This window comes from Nannobrachium achirus, assembly GCF_963921795.1.
Source record: "Nannobrachium achirus genome assembly, chromosome: 7".
NCBI classification, from domain to species: Eukaryota; Metazoa; Chordata; class Actinopteri; order Myctophiformes; family Myctophidae; genus Nannobrachium; species Nannobrachium achirus.
Window position 1 is genome coordinate 11887968 of NC_137816.1, and position 25229 is coordinate 11913196.

The window sequence follows — 25229 nt, forward strand, 5'->3', positions numbered from 1 at the left end:
AAACAGCCGATCTACAAGCACACAACGCCTCGCGGTGCGAGGCGTTGTGTGCTTGTAGATCTGCTGTTTTCACTACTTTTGTGCGACGGCCTTGTATGATTTGCGAAAGAACGTACAAATTTGGAGATACGAGATTTCCAGCCGACAACGACGATATACTAGTGTTGTTGCTGCTCTTATACCACCATTATTACTGGGGTTGGTGGGGGCCAGACAGTAGCCCCCCGCGGGCCGCAAATGGCCTGCGGGCCGCCTATTGGGGAACCTTGATGTACACAGTGTGACGCGTCACGAGCTTGTAGATCTGCCGTTTCCATTTCGCGCACCGACCTTGTGCATGCCGTATCTCCCTGTCACCTGGATATGCATGCCTCTAGTCTGCACACATGTAAACGCGGGTAAAAGCACAAATACACACACTCAAACGGAGCAATATCCCTCCCCTCGTGTCTCCTGCACACGCATGTGCTTGCTAGAAAGTTTATGCGCGCACGCACACGCACACAAACACATACACACATGCGCACACACACACGCACATGGAGGTACTAAATCCTTGGAAAGCTCTAGGTTTCAGGTAAATGCGGTGGCAGTGTGCGAGGCCCAGTAGTATAGCTATAACTGCCATAACTTCATCAGGACACAGATTACCCTTCCATAGAATTACAGCTACTGCTCTGCTATACAGTGTACACACACTCACTACCTGGAAGACCGTTTGTCTGGGCTCTGATCAGTAGGGATGAGACACACACACACACACACACACACACACACACACACTCTAGCTGCGTATGAAAGACCTCGCTTTGTGTCTCTACTAAGGAATTAGAAATTAAGCTCTCTCTCTCTCTCTACACGCTCTCTTTCTCTCTCCATCTGTGTCTCCCCTCTCTCTCTCTCCCTGTCTCTTTCATATATAATGTAAACTCATTTGCTCGCCAGCGTCTGACCAGCGCTGCGCCGTGGCTGGGATCTGAGCTGAGCAGCCGGGACGCATTAGGAGCCTCCTGACAGCAGCCTGGGTGAAATAAGTGAAATTAATGGAGCTCCTTTCATGTCGGACAAGGCCGCGGCACCCCTTTCACACTGCGTACAGTCGGAGAAAAGTCAATACTTTTTTATTACTCCTCGCTTGCCCTACATTCCCCGCTACAAGTGCTCTGCTCGCTAATTGGTTTCAGTTTGCAGAGAGAGAGAGAGAGAGGGAGCGATGGAGAAAAAAAGAGATGGGAGAGAGAGTATATGAGAGGGAGAGGCCTCCATCCCAAAGAAAACTGAAGCAAATAAATCAATCTCATATTTTCTCTCCGTTTTTTTTCCATTGAGTAACGCAGAGGTGGAGGGAGGGAATGGAATGGGACAGAAGGAGAGCTGGTTAGAGAGGGGGGGGGCGGGGAGTCCCAGCCAAGGGCCCTCATGATATCTGGGGGCCTGATAATGGTGACGAGTGGTTTAAGTGGTCTGGGGACTCAAGCTGGGTCATAGGATTGTTTCTAACCAACATCCTCACCTGAGCTCTGAGGCACGATTGTGTGTGTAAAAACAAATGCAAGAAAGTTGACAAAATACGTTGTCATGGTCAGTGAAGGAGACAATGTTTCATATATCCTTGAGTAGCCAAGGGAGGAGACATTTTAGTATGTCTTCAATGTGTTATAATTTTTGTGTGTTAATAAGTATTTGCATCAGATGTATCTGGTTTGACCAGATTAGTATTTGGATCTATCATGTTATGTGCTTTTTGTGCAGACCAGATCATCTAGACCAGAGACATTTAGGGCAGCATTTAGGGCAGTATTTCTGGGTAGAATGTCTATGGATTTTCTTTTCCCCCAAGTTTGTAGTATGACCACATTCTTTCTTTTTTTCCAACAACTTGTGGATTCACACAGGCTTGGTTTACCTCAGGGGTGTCTAAAGTGCAGCTTGCAGGCCAAATGCGGCTCGAGGACACATTTTATCTCCCGCAACTTCATTCCTAAATTGTATCATCAACGGCCCACCAACACCGTCAAACAATAATATTTTCCCACAGTATAATTTGTAAGAATTCCTTGTTCCCTATTCTGAAGGGGCCAAATAAAGGCTAAATATTGAGGATGATAGTTAAATAAAATTGTTTAAATGCGATACATGTACATTATGTGACTTTGTTATGGTCCGAAGGTACATTATGTCAGATGTAGTCGGCCCTTGGGTGTTTTAATATGTTCTAATGTGGTTTGGTTTACCTGACCAATGTCAATGCCGACCTGACCTCTCAATGATGTGATGGGTTTATTTTTTTGAAATGTCTTTTCATTAACACATCTATTAATGAATAGATAACGGGTATATAATAAATTAATTCAGTATAGTGTGCCGGGGCTTTTCAGTGTTCTACATTATTTTCGCGACTCCCTGAACACACCACCGTCCAAATGTAATCAAATTACTTCCGGGAACTTAACAATGATTCGTCTTTTCTTTCACCCGGTAAAGGAAACGTATAACCGCGGCCATCCTTGCTTTTGTTATGGTCCGTAGAGAAGGGCTTGTTTCAAACAAGAACACGATCTGGAGATAGATTATGAAATAAATCCATTTTCCTTCACAGCAATCCATTGTCGGGTTTTGCAATCAACGTGTGGATTTGAAACCCCGACTTTAGTCAAATACGGCAGTTTTTTTTAAAGTTTTTTAAGTTTACAACTTCAATAGGCAGGCCGTCCGGCCCCGCTGCCTTTCCCGCATTCATACTCATTATAGCCTCGGATATTTCTTCTAAGGTTACACTTGCCCCCAGTTGTGTGCTATCTTCCTCTGATACTTTAGGTAAAGTAAGATCATCCAAAAAGGTATCGGGTTGTACATTATCTTGTTTCAGCTCAGAACTGTATAATTTTTTGTAGTATTCCCTAAATGCTTCATTTATGGCAACCGGGTCTGTCTCTGTCTCCCCCCTGCTATTTTTCAATGTAGTAATAGATCTTTCAGTTTGCAACTTTTTAATGCGCCATGCTAGTACCTTGCCTGATTTTTCACCTTGATCAAATATAGCTTGTTTAAGTTTTAGCAAATTCGCAGACGCCTTGAAGGCTGACATTTCGTTATATTGTGATCTCAATAACAGCAATTCTTGATGTATTTTGGGGCATTTATTTTTAAAGTAAGCAGCCTCCAAATCTCTTATTTTAAAAAAGTTTACAATTTAAAGGAGAATTCCAGACCAGTTGTTTTATTACGTTAATCTGATGTTATATCCCATAACGATCAGTATATATATATATATATATATTTTTTTATTTTCATCTTGAGTCCTCAGCAGCTCCGACCACGAGTGGTGAGATTTTACACTAACTGGCTTATTTGTATCGCTCGACAATTCCATTTTCTTGTTTATATCTCCTTCATAATGGCGGAGTCGTAGCCCCAGAGTTTTGTCAATAATGGGCTGCCGTAAAAAGGCTAGAAATTGACTTTTTTCCCGCCTCAACAACTTGTTAATGGATGGAATAACATCAGATTAAGGTAAGAAAAGAACTTGTCCGAAATTCTCCTTTAACTTGCATTGTTGCATCTTCACCGGCGAGCAAAGGTGTCTGCTGCACCCAATATTACTTCAACAGTGCACCACATACGACTGTTTTGGATTAGCCCTATCTTTGAGCTACCCCTTCGCTCTAGTTCCGGGAGACTCCGGGACTTGGTCACATAACATTGCCATCCAGAATTAGGGGGTCAGGAGAAACAGTCTATAATGACCCATTTCCAAACGTTGGATAAAAAATGTAAAATAAGTCCAGAGTTTCTACATTTTACTTTAGTAAAGACAGAGTGGTAAAATGTATTTTATTGTTAGTATTATTAATATTATTTTTTTACATATTTTACCTAATTTAAAAGAAAAGCCCGTTCCTGGTCTGCTGCTGATCAGGAAGGCATTCTTGTGTTATTTATACAAAAAATGTAAGGTTGAACGGGATGACCCAGGGCTCTTTACTTGGTCTGCTCTTTTTATTCTCACCACCAAATCTCTTTGCATCCCTCCGAAAATTCTACTGTAGTCTACAAGATGTGAAAAATGTGTGTGCGTGCGTGCGTGCGTGCGTGCGTGCCTGTATGAGGTTCAGTGTTGCATTAAACCGAAGTGGCAGTGAGGTTAGCCTCTTTCAGAAACGGCACAGCTACAAATTGATATGACACTTTGACCCCCTCTCACACACTCACACACACTCTCACACACACACACACACACACACACACACACACACACACACACACACACACACACACACACACACACACACACACACACACACACACCAGCCCCCAGTTAAAGGGAGGTTCCAACAGACCCTCTCTTTCTTTCTGCTTCAGTTTTCTCAACTCTGGAGGGAGAGGATCCTGTGTGTGTGTGTGTGTGTGTGTGTGTGTGTGTGTGTGTGTGTGTGTGTGTGTGTGTGTGTGTGTGTGTGTGTGTGTGTGTGTGTGTGTGTGTGTGTGTGTGTGTGTGTGTGTGTGTGTGTGTGTGTGTGTGTGTGTGTGTGTGTGTGTGTGTGTGCACGCGTGTGTGCGACTGTGCGTGTGTGTGTGGCATCATTGTCCAGTCTGCCATCTCTCCATCAGCCTGACAACTCTCTTCCCCCTGGCTAACACACACACACACACACACACACACGCACATACCCAACTACAATATATGAACATATACACTCATATCTATGTGAAAACACAGAGTTATTGAGTTATACACCTTATTATAGCTGAGTTAAGAGTGTGTCTTTGTGTGTGCGTGCGTGCGCATTATCCTGTGTGTGTGTGTGTGTGCGTGCGTGTGTGTATGCGTGCACGCATGCGAGCGCGCAAGCATCAGATCGTGGAGGAGTTGTGTGTTTTTTTTTTTTACAAGGACAGGCTTGTCCCCGCCCCCAGGCATCGGCATGGCGATGATTGTCATGGCGATGGAGTGTGAGTGACAGGCGGGATGTCATGTGGTCGCCGCAGAGCAGGAAGTCCCGACGCCCCAGACTCTGACATTACTCTGTCCTTCAAACTTCACTCCTTTATTAACTCTCAAATACCGGGAACGCGCCCGAGTCGCGTTAGATTTTAACCACTTTAACCATTATTATATGCTTTAACCTTAGAAAAATAGCAGATATACAAGCTCACAGCGCGGCACCGAGTGCCGTGCTGCGAGCTTGTAGATCTGCTATTTTTCAAAAATCGTGAAAATGTGTGCAAGTCTTTGAATATCTTTGACCCGATCTTTGACCCGACTTCTAAATCCTTCCTCTAAATCAGTGGTTCTCAAACTTTTTCATGTCAAGGACCCCCCAAAATTACAGGTATTTGGCCACGGACCCCCATCTCAAAATATGTTGCTCCAGGGACCCCCCTGAAGCAAATATTTGATTTACAAATGTTCGCTTTTAAATAGATATATTCAAAGACTTTCAAAGAAAAATCATGATTTTTCAAAAATAGCAGATCTACAAGCTCGCAGCGCGGCACTCGGTGCCGCGCTGTGAGCTTGTATATCTGTTATTTTTCAATGGTTAAAGCAGTCAATAATCCTTGGCCTAAATGGGTTAATACTCCCTCACTCTCTCCATCTATTCTAAATCTCTCTCTCTCTCTCTCTCTCTCTATGTCTCTCTTTCCTTCCCCAACCAGTGGCGTCAGTTCAGAAAAAGCTAAGGTATGGCAACATGACTGGTGTCTTGCACGCGCGCAAGACACCAGTCATGTTGCCATACCTTAGCAACAGGCATGATACATTTATTTTAAGTACACTATGAAGTACATTTTATTTTTTCCCCCCGTTTCTATGGTTTCTTGGGCTGCATATGGCAGCCTGGAACGGCTGTTCAAGTGCATCGCACTGTGCAGCTGACCTGCGGAACCTGGGAATATACTCTTTTCTCAAAATGGGGAGAATAAAAGTGTGGAGAATATAATTATAATACCTTGTTAAAGTGACCATTTTGTAACATTTTGCAAGTTATTTTACTCTAATTTAACAACATAATAACCAGCACAGATAGACAAAGAGACATTCATGGATTTATAATTAAAAGTAACTTTTATCTTCCCCCCACCCTGGACCCAGGGTATGGCAGCTGCATACCCCTGCCGGGAGGCTCTCTCCATTCCGACATGTCGCCACTCCGAAATTGACTTCTAATTGTCGGAGTGGCGACACTCCCATGGGGTTTAGGGTTAGGGTTAGAGATAGGGTTAGTGTCGGAATGGAGACATGTCGGAAAGGAGACATGTCGGAGTGGAGAGATGCACTCACCCCTGCCATACCCAACTGACGCCCCTGCCTTCCCCAACATCTATTTCCTGCACTTCCTCTTTCTCATCCTTGACTTTATTTCTTTTTTACCTTCCTCTCTCTCTCTCTCTCTCTGGGTGCATTCAAATAACCCATTTAGGCCTAAAGCAGTGGTTTGCCTTAAATAAGTTATCTCTGAACCTAAAAAAAACCAAATTCATGATTTTTGGAAATAAAATCATTCCACCAAACACTCCAATTGAACTAAAAATTGACGGTATTCAATTGGAAAGAGTTTACGAAAATATGTTCTTGGGAGTAGTAATAGATCATCAATTAAATTGGAAATCCCATATACAGTATGTGCGGGCAAAAGTGGCAAGGAACGTTGGTGTCTTAGGGAAAACAAGGGACATACTTAATTATACGTCTCTGTTAACCCTGTACAATGCGCTCATACTGCCTTATCTGTCCTACTGCCTGGAAGTGTGGGGAAACACATACAGTAGTAATATTCATCCTTTATATTACAAAAAAGGGCCATAAGAATAGTACATAAAGTGGGGTTTTATGAACACACAAATAATCTATTTTTGAGGTCTTGTACATTGAAACTTCCCGACCTAGTAGAGTTCAAAACTGCTCAAATGATGTTCAAAGCAAGAAATAAACTGCTTCCAGCTAACATTCTTAACATGTTTAGTGATAGAGAAGGTGGCTACGAACTAAGGTGGGAACTCAATTTTAAACAAGGATCTGTTCAGACCACCAAAAAAAGTATGTGCATTTCTATTTGTGGAGTAAAGATTTGGAATAGTTTGACAGAAGAGATCAAACACAGTAAGAACATTTCACAATTTAAAAAAATACTCAAATTAAATATCCTGGCCAAATACAGCATTTCTTAGTCTCATTATCATTATCACTTATTCGTACTTGTTAGTATTATTATTTCTATTATTATCTCTTACAATTACTTTGTAACATATCTCTGTTTCTTGAACTGTTATTATAATTGGAATGTATCAAGTCTATTTCCTTATACATTTTGTTTTTAGTTTTTAAATATTTTTTTCTCTTTTTTCTTCTTTCTTTTCTTTCTTCTTTTCTTTTTTTTTTTTTGGAAAAAAAAAAAATAATAATAATCTGAACACTTATAATTAATCAATGACTTAATTCATGAACATGTAGGATAGGCATTCACAAGCTTTCAGCTTCTGCCTATTCCTTTTGATCACCTGTAATAATGATTAAATGAATGTATGACCTGTATGAATATATGATGATCAAATAAACTAAACTAAACTAAACTAAACTAGGATTATTGACCGCTTTAACAATTGAAAAATAGCAGATATACAAGCTCACAGCGCGGCACCGAGTGCCGCGCTGCGAGCTTGTAGATCTGCTATTTTTTTTAAATCATGATATTTCTTTGCAAGTCTTTGAATATATCTATTTAAAAGCAAACATTTGTAACTCAAATATTTGCTTCTGGGTGGTCCCTGGAACAACATATTTTTTGAGATAGGGGTCCGCGGCCAAATACCTGTAATTTTGGGGGGTCCTTGACATGAAAAAGTTTGAGAACAACATGATTTAGAAGAAGGATTTAGAAGTCGGGTCAAAGATCGGGTCAAAGATATTCAAAGACTTGAACACATTTTCACGATTTTTCAAAAATAGCAGATCTACAAGCTCGCAGCGCGGCACTCGGTGCCGCGCTGTGAGGTTGTTGATCTGCTATTTTTCAATAGTTAAAGCATAAAATAATGGTTGAAGTGGTTAAAATCTAACGCGACTCGGGCGCGTTCCAGGTATTTGAGAGATAATGGACAAAAGAACCTTCCTATGTCCTAAAACCACTCTTCCTCGCCCTCCATGGAAAACATCCTGAGGTCAAGGAAGACGTGAGCATTCACAAGGACTTAGGGAGTGACAACCGCATGCGCTAAGATAATTCAACTGCACTTACATTAGGCTGTTATTGATGCGGGTCTGCCGTGGTTAGAGCCCTCGCCTTGGGTTCGGCAAGTCGTGCGGTAAGTATACTGGGAGCTGATGATAGGTGCTGCGCTTCACCTCGGCAATCCATCTCCCAGGGGTCTAAGCACATTGTGAAACGGCCAGGGGCGTCACAAGGGGGGGGGGGGGAAGTGGGACTGAAGCCCGTATCAGAGTCTACGGTGGAGACCTATCCACCGCAAATTTGAGGTGGAAAGCTTTCCACCTCAAGTCAGAAAATAAGTGCAGGCCATCATAGTCACGGCCCGCGGTGAAGTCCTTTACCCCGTCTAGACCGGTTCAGGTCGACCAATCAGTGAACGGGGTGTAGAGCCTGCCTGTCTGATAGTAAAAACAGAGAGATGTGTTGGGACTCACGGTGGAAAGCTCTCCACCGTGAGGAATGATGTAACGTTGTAGTTTCATGACTCAAAAAGACTCGAAAAGACTACACGGGCTTGAGTTACTAGGGCCCAAGGTGGAGGGGGCCTTAATTATTTTATATTATTGAAAAATAGCAGATATACAATGCGAGCTTGAAGTCGTGAAAATGTGTGCAAATCTTTGAATATATGTATTTTTTTAAGCGAATATTTGTAACTCAAATTTTGCCTCTGGGGGGTCCCTGGAAGTAAATATTTTGAGATGGGGGTCTGTGGCCAAATAAATATAATTTTGGGGGTCCTTCACATGAAAAAGTGTGAGCGCCACTGACATAGAAACTCAGGTTTTTTCAAAAGAAAATCATGATTTTTCAAAAATAGCAGATCTACAAGCTCGCAGCGTGGCACTAGGTGCTGCGCTGTGAGCTTGTATATCTGCTATTTTTCAATAGTTAAAGCACAAAATAATGCGTTCCCAGTCTAAATGGGTTAAACCCCCTCCCCCTATGAAGAACTGAAGGCCTGCAGTGAATTTGGTGTGACACGTCCCTTGGAAACGGGGATAGACTCCCGCACTCTGGCTGATAGCGACAATAAGCCTCTCCGCCATACTAACTATTTACTACTCACTTACTTACTGCCGTGGTGAAAGTACTACAAAAAGCATTTCTTTCTAGTCTCAGATGACATACATTTACAGCCAAGCTATACAATAAATGTTCTTGTCTATCTTATCTTAACCTATATTATATCACTCTATGATATCACAAGCTCATGAATCCGCTGCAAACTTGGCGTACGTATTGCCAAGGACCCTAGCCGACCAATATGCCCATAGTATTTGTATGGGCAAATAGCTACATCATCATTGGCATAAAAGGGACACAGACAGACAGACGGGTGCAATGGGTTCTTTGACAATGGGAACAACAGGTACAACAGGAATTGCATAATCAGGTGGATGTGCATTCACAACTTGCATGGTTCTCGAATTGTGTGGTCCGCGAGGCCGGGCCGGTCTAGTATCTAAAGAGCACAAACACACAAACACACTCTCTCTCTCTCTCTCTCTCTCTCACACACACAACACACGTCCAAGCTCAACCCTACCAATTAACATTAACTGTTGCCGTAAACGCATTGGGTTCCGTTGGGCTTGGGCTGGAACCAGTGTTGATTTCGTCGACTAAAACTATGACGAAAAATTTTGTCGACTGCGATGAGTTTTAATTACTATATTATGTAAAAAAAGAAATACTTTAAAAAGAATATATATTTCATTCGTAAACATTCAGCTGCTAATAATAATACCTCAAATGTATGTAGTGCTTTTCTAAGTACCCAAAGGGGTGTGTGTGTGTGTGTGTGTGTGTGTGTCTGTGTGTCTGTGTGTGTGGGTGTGTGTGTGTGTGTGGGTGTGCGTTTTTGTACCGGTTAGAGAGTTTTTTGTGCATGCAGCAGAAAAGGAGGTCAGGGTTTGAACGGAGACTCGGGCATTCATCATTAGCCTGCTGCCTGCTGCCGGTAATGTTGGCCGTTACAGCCGTGATTAAGAGCTCCGCTTAGTTCCAGCAGCCGGTACACACACACACACACACACACACACACACACACACACACACACACACACACACACACACACACACACACACACACACACACACATAACATGGTACCTACTAATACTACTACAGTAAACTCTGGATATAGTTCTTTTTCACTCTGGATAGATTCTTTCCCCCCAAAACTATCAGTCTCATACACGGTCACACACTTGCATGCAAGCAAGCACTCACATACACATACTTTTTATGTGTGTGTGTGTGCGTGTGTGTATGCGTGCGTGCGTGCTCGCTCGCACTTTGGGGGCTGTACTCTACAGGGTCTCGCACTACAAGCAAGCTTCAGGGCCTGATGACAAACCTGTCAAAATCACTCACGAAAAGAGCAATTCACTGCTGGACGGTGTCACACACACACACACACACACACACACATACACACACACACACACACACGCACACACACACACACACACACATGCACACATGCACCGCAGGACACTGTGTTGCAGCCTGCTGAGTGTACAGTATGTGTGAATAATAATGGCTGGTTATGTATGGCAGCCCATGCTTGTGACAGGTAGACAACTTTCATGACATCTGATGTCCACCCAGTGGGTGTGAAGTCATTTACTTACAGTACAGTCAACGTGTGTTATTTTTATTTTATTTATTTGTTCCAGATTATTCCAAATGTGAAAAAAACACAATTCCTGCAGTGTTCAAAGATGTTTAAATCTTTTCCACTTTTTTGCCTTCACACAGTAAAAATCATTTAAGCCATTTTACCTTCATACAGTAAAATCCTGAATGTTAATTTAACCACTTACTTTTTGACTGGGGATCCAGAGGGTCTATACTTGTTTCCCTCTAGACCAGGGGTCTTCAACGTTTTCAGGCCAAGGACCCCTTAGTTGAGAGAGAGATGAAGCAACCTCAGATTCCATATAGTTTCATCACAGCACAATCATCAGTGTGTTTTGGAATCATGTCAATTTGTGCTTTCAGATATTTAACCACTTGAACCGTCAATACGTAATAAACTTGACCTTTCACTCTCTACTTAGTCTGCTCTTTTTCTCCACTACACAAAACCTCTTAGCCGAAAATAGCCGATCTACAAGCTCACAACGCCTCGCAGCGCGAGGCGTTGTGAGCTTGTAGATCTGCAATTTTTGGCTAAAGTTCACAGAATATGGACACCAGGGTACAAGTGCTTAATATAAAAAAGTCACAAAGATTTGGAGGACCCCCTGTAGTAACTCTGAGGACCCCCTAGGGGTCCCGGACCCCCTGTTGAAGACCCCTGCTCTAGACAAAATCTTTTCAACGAAATGTTCCAGTTTGATGTTTATCAAACAAGCTGGTTTACCAGACAAAATGTAGTATCTGTGCCAAACGTTCATTGTTCCTTCTTCTCTTCTCTCTTCATGTCTCTGTCTCCTCTCCATCTCTCCTCCATCTCTAGTCGTTCAAGACGGTGTTCACCAGCTGTGAAGTGTTTGATCACTTTGGTCGTCAATACTCCAAGGCCGGAAACATTGTGTGACTCCTCTACCTGTCAGAGGTATTCAGTCATCAATCATAGCAATAAACAGTATTTAAGTCTATGGTCCTTCTATGGTCTATGGTGTGTGTTAATGTTTTCAGTTTCACCCCTGTCTACAGGAGTTATTTGTGCTGGTACACCGTAAATGAAACCACAAATGAGTATCTGAGACGAATAACAGTCTAAGTCTGTATTTAAACAACAAGTAGGTCGGGAGTGGCTTATTGTCGGTATCAGCCGGTAACACGCGGGAGTCTGTCCCCGTTACAATGCGCTAGACCCCTGGGAGATGGACTGCTGAGGTGGATCGCCACACCTACCATCAGCTCCCAGTACTTGCCGCACGATTTGCCAAGCTGTGCTACTCATACGCTGAGTTGGCGGTGCCCGGAATCGAACCCATGACCTTGCGGTACAAAGGCGAGAACTCTACCGACTGAGCTACCCGGGCACAAAACATTTTGGAAGATATTTTTTGATTTACCAGACTGTAAACCACAAACTAGAAGTTTTTAATCTCTTAAAGTCTTAATGTACTCCCCCTCTCATTTTGTTGAATTAGATTTTTTTACTTAACTCATATATATTAGGAATTATAAGACATAATACTTATGGAAAGTGGAAAAACAGTATATCTCCAACAATTTGTGGAACAACAGTCTAAGTCCGTACAAGCAATATTCAGCAGACAAAGAGAGCAGATAACATTAAAACCGACATTTAAACAAAATGAGGGGGGATTGCATTAACAATTTAACAGATTAGAAATGACTAGTTTGTGGTTTACAGTCTGGTAAATCCAAAAATATATATATAAAAAAAAAACTCAAATATGGACTTATACTGTTATTCGTCTCAGGTACTCATTAATGTTATTACCTTCTGCTGCCTGTTTATCCATCTGTAACAAATGTCCAAATGGGTCTTGTCTTTTATGACAGGGTGTTAACATTTTTAAAACTCAGCAGGAGCAACAATATATGCATTTGGTATTCGTACAGAGAAAGAAAACCTAACGCTTAGTGAAAGGTACTTGAGATTGTTGGTGTTCCTGTGGGGATTAAACATTTAAACACAGCTTGCATTTTCGCCAAGTGCCCACCAGCAATAAACGTTGCCAAAGTTGGCAGCAAAGGCGATTCGCTCCGCTTGAATTTATCTGCACTGCGAGGAGAAGCTTAGAGTCAGGATGGCTTTTGACAACATGACTTAGAAAAGGAGGTGATAAAACAACAAGGGTGACCAGCGCGGGCTTTGTGTTACATCTTAATCAAGCCATCATACAGTGCATGTTATTTGACATCTCTCTGGAAAAGATTGTTAGATTAAATACTTCCACTGTAAAGTGTAACAGTAGATTCCTAATCCATTCATCCATTTAGCCAGCCATTATCAGAGCAGAGCTACGTAATGATGCATCATGGCACAGTTACTTATCAATATAAATGATGTGATGATTCAAATCTGTGAATTGAAAAGTTAATCGCAATGCACCTTTAAATTCATGATCTAGTTTGGTGTTCGTGTGCACTCTTTTTTTGTGTGTGAGTACAGATTAGATGATTTGTCAGTGAATAAGTGGTCTTACTGTTGGAGGTGTTTATGATCTGGTGGAGCGGCATGTCCACCCCAGGATGGAGCCTTGACTCATCTGGTTATAACTTATGCTATCACTTTGCAGTTATTGCGACCGTCAGGTCGCAGTTACTATCAAAACCTCCACAAACTGTGAGTCCGTCAGTCAGTCCGTCCGTCAGTCAGTCTGTCTGTCACACGTCACATGTCACACTTTTGCCCTGCTCATATCTCCGCAACCGTTGCCCCGATCCATGCCAGATTTTGCACACACACTCCTTGCCTGCCAAACTAAACCTCCAAGGACCCCCGGAGCTCCAGGGACCCTCAGGTCCCTGGGGGACCCCCAGATGTAAAAAATTACCAAATGTGCAAAAATGACCACCCCAACGGGGCTGCTCACGGGGAATTCCCGGGGACCACCGACTCCTGGTGCTCCAGAACGGATGCAAAAGTGGTGGCGCCCCCAGTGGAGGACCCCCTGCCACTGCAGCGCACATAAAATGCCGTAACTCGGGCTAGGAGCGACCGGGAGAGCCGGGGCCGGTACCTATTCGTCCGCCTCGACGGCGCGGAGACCCCACCCCTCAATTCTCACATGGCCCTCTTCTAGCGCCACCATGTGGCGGATTCTTGCAAAACACATTTTTGGACACTGCTCCTACAATTTTTGCCCTAAAATCACGCAAATCGGTACACAGTATGTCTACACTCATCCCATCAACATGAATCTCTCCCATATAGCGCCACCTCCAGGCCGATTTTTAAAAACACATTTTTTGCTCACTGCTCCTACAGATTTTGCCCTAAAATCACGAAAATCACTACACAGTATGTCTACACTCATGTCATCAACATGGATCAGGAAGATTTTGGCAAAACACATTTTTGCCCTATTTGTGGAGATAAGTGACCTACGGTCGCTTATCTCCCGATTAGGGAGTCTTACTGGTAGTAAATGCGACCTACGGTCGCAATAATTGGTCCTCACTCAAAAATAGCTTTTCTCTTTTTTTTTTCTTTTTTTTTCTCAAAGGAGGGCTGTGGGCAGGTCAGAAACCCATAGTCTTGTGACATCATCGATTGCCAATCCATCTTATAGAAACTGCAGGATTTCTATTCCTGAAAAGTTGCAATTTTAAAGTGGAAGCCATTGTTCTCGCGATAATAAAAATCTAAATATTTTTTTCAAAAATATTGATTAATTTTTTTTTTTGGAAAATGATGATGTCACAAGACTATGGATTCTAAACTTCCCACAGCTCTCCTAGGAGACTTGGACCGAGTAGAAAGAAATTGTGATGTTTTATCATGAACATTAGTGAGACAGGTTGAAAAGTGGTGAACTACTCCTTTAAGTAAAATGTTTCAGTACTTTTTCCACCACTGCCAAAAACACTAAAAACGTTACCTGACCTTGTGACCTACTGAAAGCTAAACCTGAAAATAGAAGACCTGCTATGTGCCGTCATATGACATAGTAACTATGTCATATAGGATTAAGTATAACCTGAAAGACAACTTCTTTTCAAGGTTTTGAGAAATAATTTAAATACGTTTCAGTCAAAAATGTCTGGAATCTAATTTTGTCACAAACTAAATTGTGAGAAAATGGTATCGTGAACCAAGTATTGTGTTTTACTCTATCTATCCAACCTGGACACGGCTATAATTACTTTTTTTTAGATATATTTTTGGGCTTTTATGCCTTTATTGACAGGACAGTAGACTGACAGGAAATGGGGAGAGAGACGGGGGGTGACATGCAGCAAATCTGGTCGGGCTCGGGAATCGAACCAGCGACTCGCTGCAGGCTACACAAAGCCTATGTGGTATGCGCCTGGACCAGTAGGCCCGCGGGAGCCCCGACACGGCTGTAATTTATATTCATCTCTGTTTATGGATAATATATGATAATAACTATAGTGTTAGCCAGTGGGAGCCAAGGGTTTTGCTACCTTCGCTGAGCTACATAAATGATAAATTGAGGGTAGAAACATCTGACCTTACCTTATCTAGAAAAAGAAGGAACAGTGGAGAACACAGTAGACGAGTAGGAACTCACTCATCTGTCTATTGCCAACCTGACTTCACACATAACCCTGAGTCATACGGTGTGTGTGTGTGTGTGTGTGTGTGTGTGTGTGTGTGTGTGTGTGTGTGTGTGTGTGTGTGTGTGTGTGTGTGTGTGTGTGTGTGTGTGTGTGTGTGTGTGGAGCATCTAGGTGAAGGGAAGTTTGTGTGTGTCATAGGTGTGACATGGGAGTGACGGGCTGTCTCAGCATGCTGACACACACACACACACACACACACACACACACTCATGCTCTCGTTCACAAACACACATTCACGAACACACAAACATACACACACATGCACATTTATATAAACACACAGAAGAACACACCAGCTCATGCTTGGGTGTGTATTGTATGGTGCTGTCACAATAGCAGCAGATCTAGCATAGTGAGCACAGTGTCACACATGCACATTGGCGTGCACACTCACTCCCATTCAATACAATGGCACACACACACAAATTCTGTCTGACATACTGACCCCTTTTCATATGCTACTTAGTACAAAAGCATTAATCAGATGATGTGAAGTGTGTCTGATCTCGGCGCAGCTAACACAATCCTACACAGGTTTAAAGGGATATTTCACTTAAAAAGAAAATATGTTTGGTCATTTTATCATCTAATCAGGCTTTTGGGAGCACCCGGGACATTTTATAAGTTGCTTGATTCAGTATTTAGATATTTGATGTTCATTTTATCAGACTCGCCCCCTTCCTTTACAAACCCATTGTAACTTCAAACTCCATTTTAACCATGATAGATTAAATGAAAACACTCGTCTTTTTTTTCTGGTGACTCCTGACACCCTCCAAATTTTTTGGGGAAATTAAAATACAATAAAAAATAAAAAAAATACATGAAAAAGTTATCGAAAAAACACGGCCTGCTCACATATAGGAGGGCAGTATGAATCACAAGGAAAAGAAAACAATACAAATCTTCCATCCATTCATCTCCTTCCGCTTATCCAGAGTTGGGTCACGGAGGCAGCAGTTCCAGCAGAGAATCCCAGAATTCCCTTTCCCTGTGGCCACATCAGCCCGCTCAGACTGTGGGATCCCAATGCATCCCAGGTCAGCCAGGAGATATAATCCCCCCCACACCTGGTCCTCGGCCTGGGAGCCATGGCCTACTGGTAGCATGTACTGAAGGTCCAGTGTTTTGCCAGATTAGCTCCGTATTCACACACATGGACAGGGACGAAAACAATCTCTCTGAGAAAAACATTGTTCAGTATTTAATATGATTAAATTCATACTGCATCATGTGACATTGACTTTAGGAGGAGGATTAACAGCATCGTTGTCTGTCAGTCTGTCTGTCTCACTCTGACTTTACCCCCTCTCATGTAGCCTGTCTTTTGTCAAAACCAAGTCACCCACTGCTTTAATCTTCCCTCCTATTTTTCTCCCTGACTATCTATCCCTCCCTCCCTTCATTCTCTTTCCCCTGCGCGTCTCGGCCGGTCCCCAGGGTATGGCGCTGTAAGGCTTGGAAGCCGATGCAGAATGTTTAGTAATGGCTTCTTAATGGGCTTGTCGACAGTCACATTAGAGCTGGTAGCATCGTGGCCGGCCATGCAGCCACGTGCCAAGCCAGATGTCAGACCAGCTGTGGAGCTCGCCTCTCTCACTCATACTCTCGTTTGTAATCACATCTCTCACACGGACGGATGGATGGATGGCACGTGAATAAAGGAGGGAGAGAGAGACAGAGAGAGAGAGAGAGAGAGAAAGAGAGGAGGCAAACAGACAGGCGAACCCTCCCTGTGAAAACACACTCATGTCACCTCTGTTCTGTTCTCTTCGTTCTCTCCAGCAACTGTCTCTCGTCTCTCATCTTCTCCTTTTTCACAATAGAAGTACCAGATGTAAACTAATCTTCCCGCGTGTTCAGTTGTTTTGACTGGTGAGCTGTGTAATTTCCTCTCTGCTGTTTACCTGGTTAGCCCAAGTACCTAGCACACTGGAGGCTGCAAGAGTAGAGCCTGTATGTCTGTCCTTCATCTTAAAGTAGAACTGATAAAACAGTATGAGAGAGGGATCGAAGGAAGAGAGGAAAAGGAGAAAGGAGTTAGTGGATGAGTGAATACATGAGTGGATCGTTAACATCCATTTTTCTAATAATATCTAATAATTGATCATGTTCTTTCTTCCTTTTTTTCCCACTGTTTCACCCATTGTATAGGTGTATCCTTCTCTGCCAGCAAAATGTCAAATGTCCCCCAAACCAACTTTCCACTCGGTAGTGTTTGTATAGGTGCCTCCACATTGTTTTGTCAGTGATGTCAAGTGACAAGCGCGCAGACTATTTAAAACTTCAAGACCATATTTAGTTTTATTTCATTGCAGAAATGCATTGTTAATAAATAGTCTGTTTCAAGGGATTTAAATGTTTGACCAACATGAGATTATAAATAGGATGTTGACATAATTTAATACACAGGGTGCCTATGGGATTTCAAATCCGACCGTCGAGTGCTTTTCCCGACTAACGTCATGATATATACCAGTGGTGCGTTCATGGAGCCTCGAAAATCTGGTAAAAACACTGAAAAAACCCCGGCACAAGCTACTGAATTAATTCATCATACACCGGGCAACCACTGTGTTAAATGTCTCTCTCCCATTACCGGATTGAGTAAATTAATGCCCATTAAGATGTATTATTGCAACCAGTCACAAAACTGTTACTGTTTGCACTATCACACCACATCGTATGGCACTGATACGGGTATGAATCGTTTTGATTTGTCAGCTGCTTAAAATGTAGAGGATAATGGATATAGATGCACAGTGCATGGAGATGCCTTGAATCGGTCTCAGATGGTGAGATGCAAGCCTCTAGATCAGGGGTTTTCAAAGTGGGTGACGGGGCACCCTGGGGTGCTGTGGCGGAAGTCCAGGGGTGCCGCGAGATAATTTGATAATATTTGGAATTTATTTGGAAACTTGAAGTAAAAAAAGTTATTTTCAGTCCGTTCTAACCAAAATGGCTATTATTTCAGCATTTTCCTAGCAACATAATCACTTAAATATCGTCACTGTCGGGCAGAAACCTTGTATCTCCAAGTTTCAAATGTGTACGTCTTTTGGTAAAGCAAAGCCCTGCTTCATCATAAAAGACTGTGAAAGACTGTGCACAAAACAAGTGAAAACAGCAGATCTACAAGCACACAACGCCTCGCGTTTAGTATATTTTATAGATGATAAATACAAAACGAACGGTTTTGGACATACAAGGTTTCCACTCGACAACGACGATATGCTATAAATATAAGTTGCTGGGAGTGAAAATTATAATCTAGGGGTGCCTCGGATTAAAACAATATTTATGGGGTGCCCTGAGACAAAAAAGTTTGGGAACCCCTGCTCGAGATTAGAACCTGGCAACCACAGGACTTCCAGGTCTCAAACAGGGATGGACATCCACTGTCTGAAAGACCTTCAGAAGTACTGTGTGTGTGTGTGTGTGTGTGTGTGTGTGTGTGTGTGTGTGTGTGTGTGTGTGTGTGTGTGTGTGTGTGTGTGTGTGTGTGTGTGTGTGTGTGGTGTGTGTGCGCGCGTGTGTGCGCGTGTGTGCGTGTGCCTGCATGTATGTTGTCAAGTATTGAACAGATTTAGAAGGTGGTTCTTTGTCTCCCCTCTCAGCCAGTCCCCCACACACATACACACAATGCTCTTTATCGCTGAACTCCATCTTTCTGCGTCAGCGATGTTGAAGTCTGATGAGGAACTGAAAAGGTGTGTGTGTGTGTGTGTGTGTGTGTGTGTGTGTGCACATGCCTATAAGCGTGCACGATTATGTGTGCTGGTCTCTACATGTGTTTCTGCATAAATGTTTAAGTGTGCGTGCAAGTAAGTGTGTACTGTATGTGTGTGTGTTTGTGTGCGTGTTTGCTTGGTTGGGACCAGTTGTATGGACACCTCCACTGACTGACAGCTGTGTATTGATGGACAGAACCTGCTGACAGGCAGACGGATGTGAAACAAAGAGAAGTTCAGACGGCAGAGGAATGGAGAGAAGGATTGGTAGTGTGGGAAAAGAGAAAGGAACAGAGAACAAGGCAGAGAGAGAGAGAGAGAGAGAGAGAGAGAGAGAGAGAGAGAGAGAGAGAGAGAGAGAGAGAGAGAGAGAGAGAGAGAGAGAGAGAGAGAGAGAGAGAGAGAGAGAGAGAGAGAGGCCCGTGGAGCAAGCAGATCTTGACATCTGTAACATTGTGTCAAGGTCCTACAGATGACAGAAGAAGAACAAAGGACTGAAAGAATGAAGGGAAGTGGGTGGAGAGGTGCTCTCATAATAATGTGCGATAATTCATATTTACTGTATTTATTCATCTGCTTAGTTGCTATTGCCAGCCTCAACAATTGACGTATAGTACATTGTATATCGTCGTGGTCCGGTGGAAACCTTGTATGTCCAAAACTCTTCGTTTTGCATTTATCATTTTAAAAATGATTTAAACTAGTGAAAACAGCCGATCTACAAGCACACAACGCCTCGCACCGCAAGGCGTTGTGTGCTTGTAGATCTGCTGTTTTCACTACCTTTGTGTATGATGAAGCAGGGCTTTACTTTGCAAAGAAACGTACAAATTTGAAACTTGGAGATACAAGGTTTCTGCCCGACAGTGACGATATTGTATATCATATCACAGTTTCTGAATGCAGAGTAAGATTCTGGCTGGGAGTATGTAATTAGTTACATCATGTTGACAGCCCACACTGCCCAATCAGAAACGTATTTACTTAAAAAGTATTGTTTGTTCATTAGCTGGTCCCGTGAACTCTGGAGGTCCTTTGTCGAAGGCATATCCCACAGTAGCAGTGTTGCAGTGCTGATTTTATGTTTGGGGGGACGCGATTTTAATGACGTCTCACAAACATCGCTTAACACCTACTGTACTCTACAAGGGTTAGCAGGTCAGACAGCGGTGTATTGATATGCATACAGGCTCGTTCTTTTGTTAAATCAGCCTGGTATGACCCTACAGCTTTTGTAAACGTTGTCAAGGTGTGAACTTAAGGATTGTTTTACATCGATGCATGTCCGTGCGCGTGCTCCTGCTCAAAAAGATTCGGGACGGTGTGTACACTGTACATGCGTGACACAACCAATGCAACACTGCCCAGTAGGGGTTTAAGGCCTAAGTCAGTACTGTAAGTAATGTGCTGGTCCAGCAGGCTCTCAATTCAATAAAAGTTGCTCAGTGGCGAACCAAGAAGTCTGCTGGAAGTACCCCAAATAAGGAGTTGGCCTCAATATCAAGGCCAATAAATGGCCAATTGCTAGCGTTTCAGATTATAGAAGCATGCGCAGTAGCGTTTTAATGCGGAAATGTTGCTATCCCAGGTTTGACCTCCAGGTGACAGTTGCTTCACTGTTCTGCCGTGGTTCTGGGGGCTTGGAATTACTCTATAAATATATTGCATAATGTAATAGCTGAATCTACGTCTTTACAATCCAGGACCCAGACGGCGCACGAGATTGGACCTTAGATGTGCCTCCATCTTTACTGTAGTTCTGACATCATTGCGGTTACCTCTCTCCATCCGCAGAGGGAGACAACGGTACCTTTAATTTATCCGATGCTTCACTGCTATTTGAATCACTAAATGACTCCGCTAGCTGATTGGATGGCTTTACCGATTGATTAACGTGCTGATTGGCTGGCTATGACCTCCTGGTGGTGTTGTGTTGACGTGTCTTTGTTCCTCATTGCTGTCGCAGTGAGCAGCAATCTTAATGTCTTATCATTGACCTTCGCAGCTCCCCACTCCCACCCCAAAAATATCTACACTAACACACACACGCACACACACACACGCACACGCACACGTGTGCGGCTGTGTGTGTGCGTGTGCGTGTGTGTGCGTGTGTGCGTGCGTGCGTGCGTGCGTGCGTGTTTTGCCTCACCTCAGGAAACTTGTGGCTAATTCCATTAGTGGGAGGAGAGACTATGTAAATGAGGGGAGACAGCTGGTGCCTTCTATTGGTGGAGGGTAGGGGGTGATGGAGCCAGCCTGGGGGGGCACAAAACATTGTTACACACACACACACACTCTAAAATACACATGCACAATGCATTGTCATGCACACAGACACGCACGCGCACACACGCACACACTGAAATACACATGCAGAACACAAACACACTGAAATGCTTATGAACTCAAAAACCTTTCCACACGTTGAAATTAGAGTGCATAACACACTGCTACATACAGTAATACTCTTTGCCAATCATACAGTTTAGACACAAAGGACTTTGCGCACTCACAATTAAAAGAAACGCAAACCGTAGACACACACACACACACACACACACACACACACACACACACACAGCTCAATGACACCCAAATAAATTTGAAACAACATATTTTGCTTGACAACTTCCACTACCCTCCATTCAGCATGTATACCAGTTATGGAAATCCAGCCCTCTCGGCGCTGCGCTGTACAATGTGCTGTTGAGTGGTCCCAGAACACAGTGGATATGTCACATCAAATAATAAGTAAATGATCTGCCAAATAGATATTTCTGAGAATGAAATGGCAAGACCCCAAAGGGGATCATAGCCCACAGGTGGGTGTTGGGGAGGCGGTGGCATTGGACAATTCATAAGGCAGCGCAGCAAGCAGCAACAGTACAGCACTGCACAGCGGCGAGGTACAGTAGGAGAGCAAGGATTGATCAGGGAAGCAGGGAGCAGGGACGTGCTGGCCATTGGGAAAAGCGGGACAACTCCCGAACGGCCGGTTCATTCCCGGACGGTCCAGGCCGGCCATTAGGAAAAAGAATCTAATAAAATGTCTGCCTTTGTTCCATTTTGGGGGCTGGTCGGCCAACAAAGTAAATCGTCACTGTCGGGCAGAAACCTTGTATCTCCAAGTTTCAAATTTGTAAATTCTTTCGCAAAGCAAAGCCCTGCTTCATCATACAAGGCCGTCGCACAAAAGTAGTGAAAACAGCAGATCCACAAGCACACAACGCCTCGCACGTTGTGTGCTTGTAGATCGGCTGTTTTCACTAGTTAAAATCATTTTTAAAATGATAAATACAAAACAAACGGTTTTGGACAAACAAGGTTTCCACCCGACAACGACGAAATATAACTCATGTACAGTAATTGGCCCACTGGCTTGTCACTTGTCATGATCTGAAATGGCAAATCTTTGAGTAGCAGCATCGCTATAGAGAGAGAGAGATCTCTCTCTATAGCGCGCAATGAGGGCCTCTCCAACTCTTTTTCCCGGGCTGAATCAGGGGCCCAGCACGTCCCTGGCAGGGAGGTTCATAGAGCGTCTTCCTGAGCGCTCCCCTCTAGAGAGCGCCTCCGCCATTACTGCGCCACAGCAGCCAGTGGAGGAGTAGAATTAAAATGATTGAAAATGGGAAATAGTCAAGTAAAGTACAAATACTCAAAATTATACTTAAGTACAAGTACCTAAAGGGATAGTCCACTTTCAATCGTCTACTCAGGCTTTTGTGAACACCCTGGACAGATTTTAATCTGCTTGATTCAATATTTAGATATTAATATTTGATATTTATCAGACAATCCCCATTCAGGGCCCATTCCTATACAAACTCATTGTAATTTCAAATTCCATTTTAACTATGATAGATTCATCAAAAACTCCTGTCTTTTTTTCTGGTGACTCATACTAGCCTCCTAATAGGTGAGCTGGTGTTTTTTCGATAACCTTTTTCATTTCTTTTTAATATTTTTTCGGTGGAAATGGAAAAAATGCAATACAATGAAAATGTATTAAAAATAAATGAAGGTGTTTTGATGAATCTATCATGGTTAAAATGGAGTTTGAAGTTACAATGGGTTTGTATAGGAATGGGCCCTGGATGGGGAGTGTCTGAAAATATCAAAATATTGAATCAAGCAAATAAAAAACTGACCAAGGTATTCACAAAAGCCTGACCAAATGACCAAAAGTTGTTTTGTAAGTGGAATATCCCTTTAACCCATTTAGTGCTCCAGACATGAACAGGTTAAATGTCTAGCGTGCCGCTCACAGGCTCCTATACGCATCCATTGTCTTATTTTGAAGGCCAGAAGTCCATTGCGTAAACACTTCCGGGTTGACGCCATGACGTCATTCAACGGGAGCGGTCGTCATCCCATGCCGATCCTAAAATGGCCGATCGATGCCTTTGTTATTATGTTTTTGTAGCGAGAATCTAACGCCATCCTTGGCTTTAAAAGTGTTGTTTGGAGATAATGGACATTAACTCATTCGTAGTTTACGGCCGTAAAGCCCGTTAATTTCTCTATGTCTTTCACTGCCGGCTTCTCCTACCTGTTAACGTGGGCGCTCGTCCAGTTCCCATCGTGCGTGATCGGACACTGCTATGCATCGTGTGTTCGCGTATTCCATCAGCTTCTCAAATCCGTTGAAACTTTTTCAATTGATCAATAAGTTCTCCATCTGTAAGCCGCGGAGTTCAGACAGAAAGTTAACGGGCCAAAATAGAGGCCGGACTTCCGCTTCCGGTTCAGGGACTCCAATGTTAAAGTTGTCCGCTCAATAATGTGTCCGTGTAGAAACCGATCACGGAGCATTAGTTCCGGCCTATTTTAGTTGCGCTTCGATAAAAAAATGTTTTTTAATTCATTTTTATTACATTTACGGGTTCTACGGGCATGGCAGAGAAGGGGTACAAAGGGGTATTTTGATGGCAGAGTTTGAGTTAAAGATGAGATCGGCCGTCGGCCTCCATGTTATGGGATTACTATTTTGTGCACGTGGATCCGTGATGATGATGAATCGGCGAGGCCGATCGTGCCCAGACCTTCCGCCGGTTTATAGGGTAAGAACGCCAGCGTTACTCTATATACAGTATTTTTCGCGAATATACTCGGGATCGGCACTCTAAATACTTGAGTATTTTTCACGAGTATACTCGGGATCGGCTAGAAATGAGTCAAGTAAATGTAGGCTAGTTACTTTACTGTTGCACCGCAGCAATGGCGGCGGCACCTTCTACTGGAGAGCACTCAGGAAAGCGGTCTATATAGCCTGCCTCAATCACATGAAGAGTGCATGGGACTGATCATCACCTGATCTAGAGTTTGTGCTGCTTTTGAGTTGTCTGCCTGAATAGGGGTTCAGGGCTGCTTGCTGCACCTTTTTAGTTTTCTCTAATAATTTTGCATAACATATACAAGGTATACATTGATTGATTGAAGTATTTATTAGAAGATTGCATAGGGAAAGGTACAGTTTCATGACAGTACAGTTCACTGGTACAAGGTCAACTAAAGGGAAACTCAGGTAAGTAAAACAATATATGAAAAATAAAGTATTTACAAAGAAGGGTCAGGGGAGGGTAACCATGCGAGTGGTGAAATGGAGCTGTGCTGCTCAGGAAGGTCAGTGGAGTGAATTGGATGTGACCACATACAAACACAAAAGACAAAACCTCAATCCACAGACAGATAGATTGTAGATCTAAATATAGATTGTATTCATATGAATTGTTTCTGTTCTGATCTTGAGCTACTGGTTGACATGCTTATGTCTGCAGGACTTTGAAACCACTAGCCTGGAACCAGACCAATCCGCCTGGGCAAAAAAAACTTGCCCTTGGCGAATATGGGTCTGGCCCCGCTCCATTGTGAATCCATTTCCTCTCCCCAAAGATTTGGGGGAACCAATCAGGGCCCAGCATTGGTCTGGTCTAACCAATCGTGTCCAGAGCGATTCTTTTAACCCACCCCTTGGAAATGAAAATTCTGCTCGCGAGTCCAGACTAATATCCGATATGCAGTGAGGAATTAGTATGAGCAA

The 25229-nt window shown here is 43.1% G+C and overlaps 1 protein-coding gene across 1 annotated transcript in view; it reads left to right on the plus strand.

The window, feature by feature from the left end:
• spata17 (spermatogenesis associated 17) overlaps positions 1-22797 on the plus strand; it is a gene marked incomplete at its 3' end in the record, with an annotated part of 68411 nt that extends 45614 nt beyond the window's left edge. The window contains exons 7-8 of the mRNA XM_080730053.1: positions 11683-11757; positions 22690-22797. Coding sequence (XP_080586179.1) covers positions 11683-11757; positions 22690-22797 — 183 coding nt within the window. The remainder of the gene's footprint in view (positions 1-11682; positions 11758-22689) is intronic.
• Positions 22798-25229: the final 2432 nt, after the last annotated feature.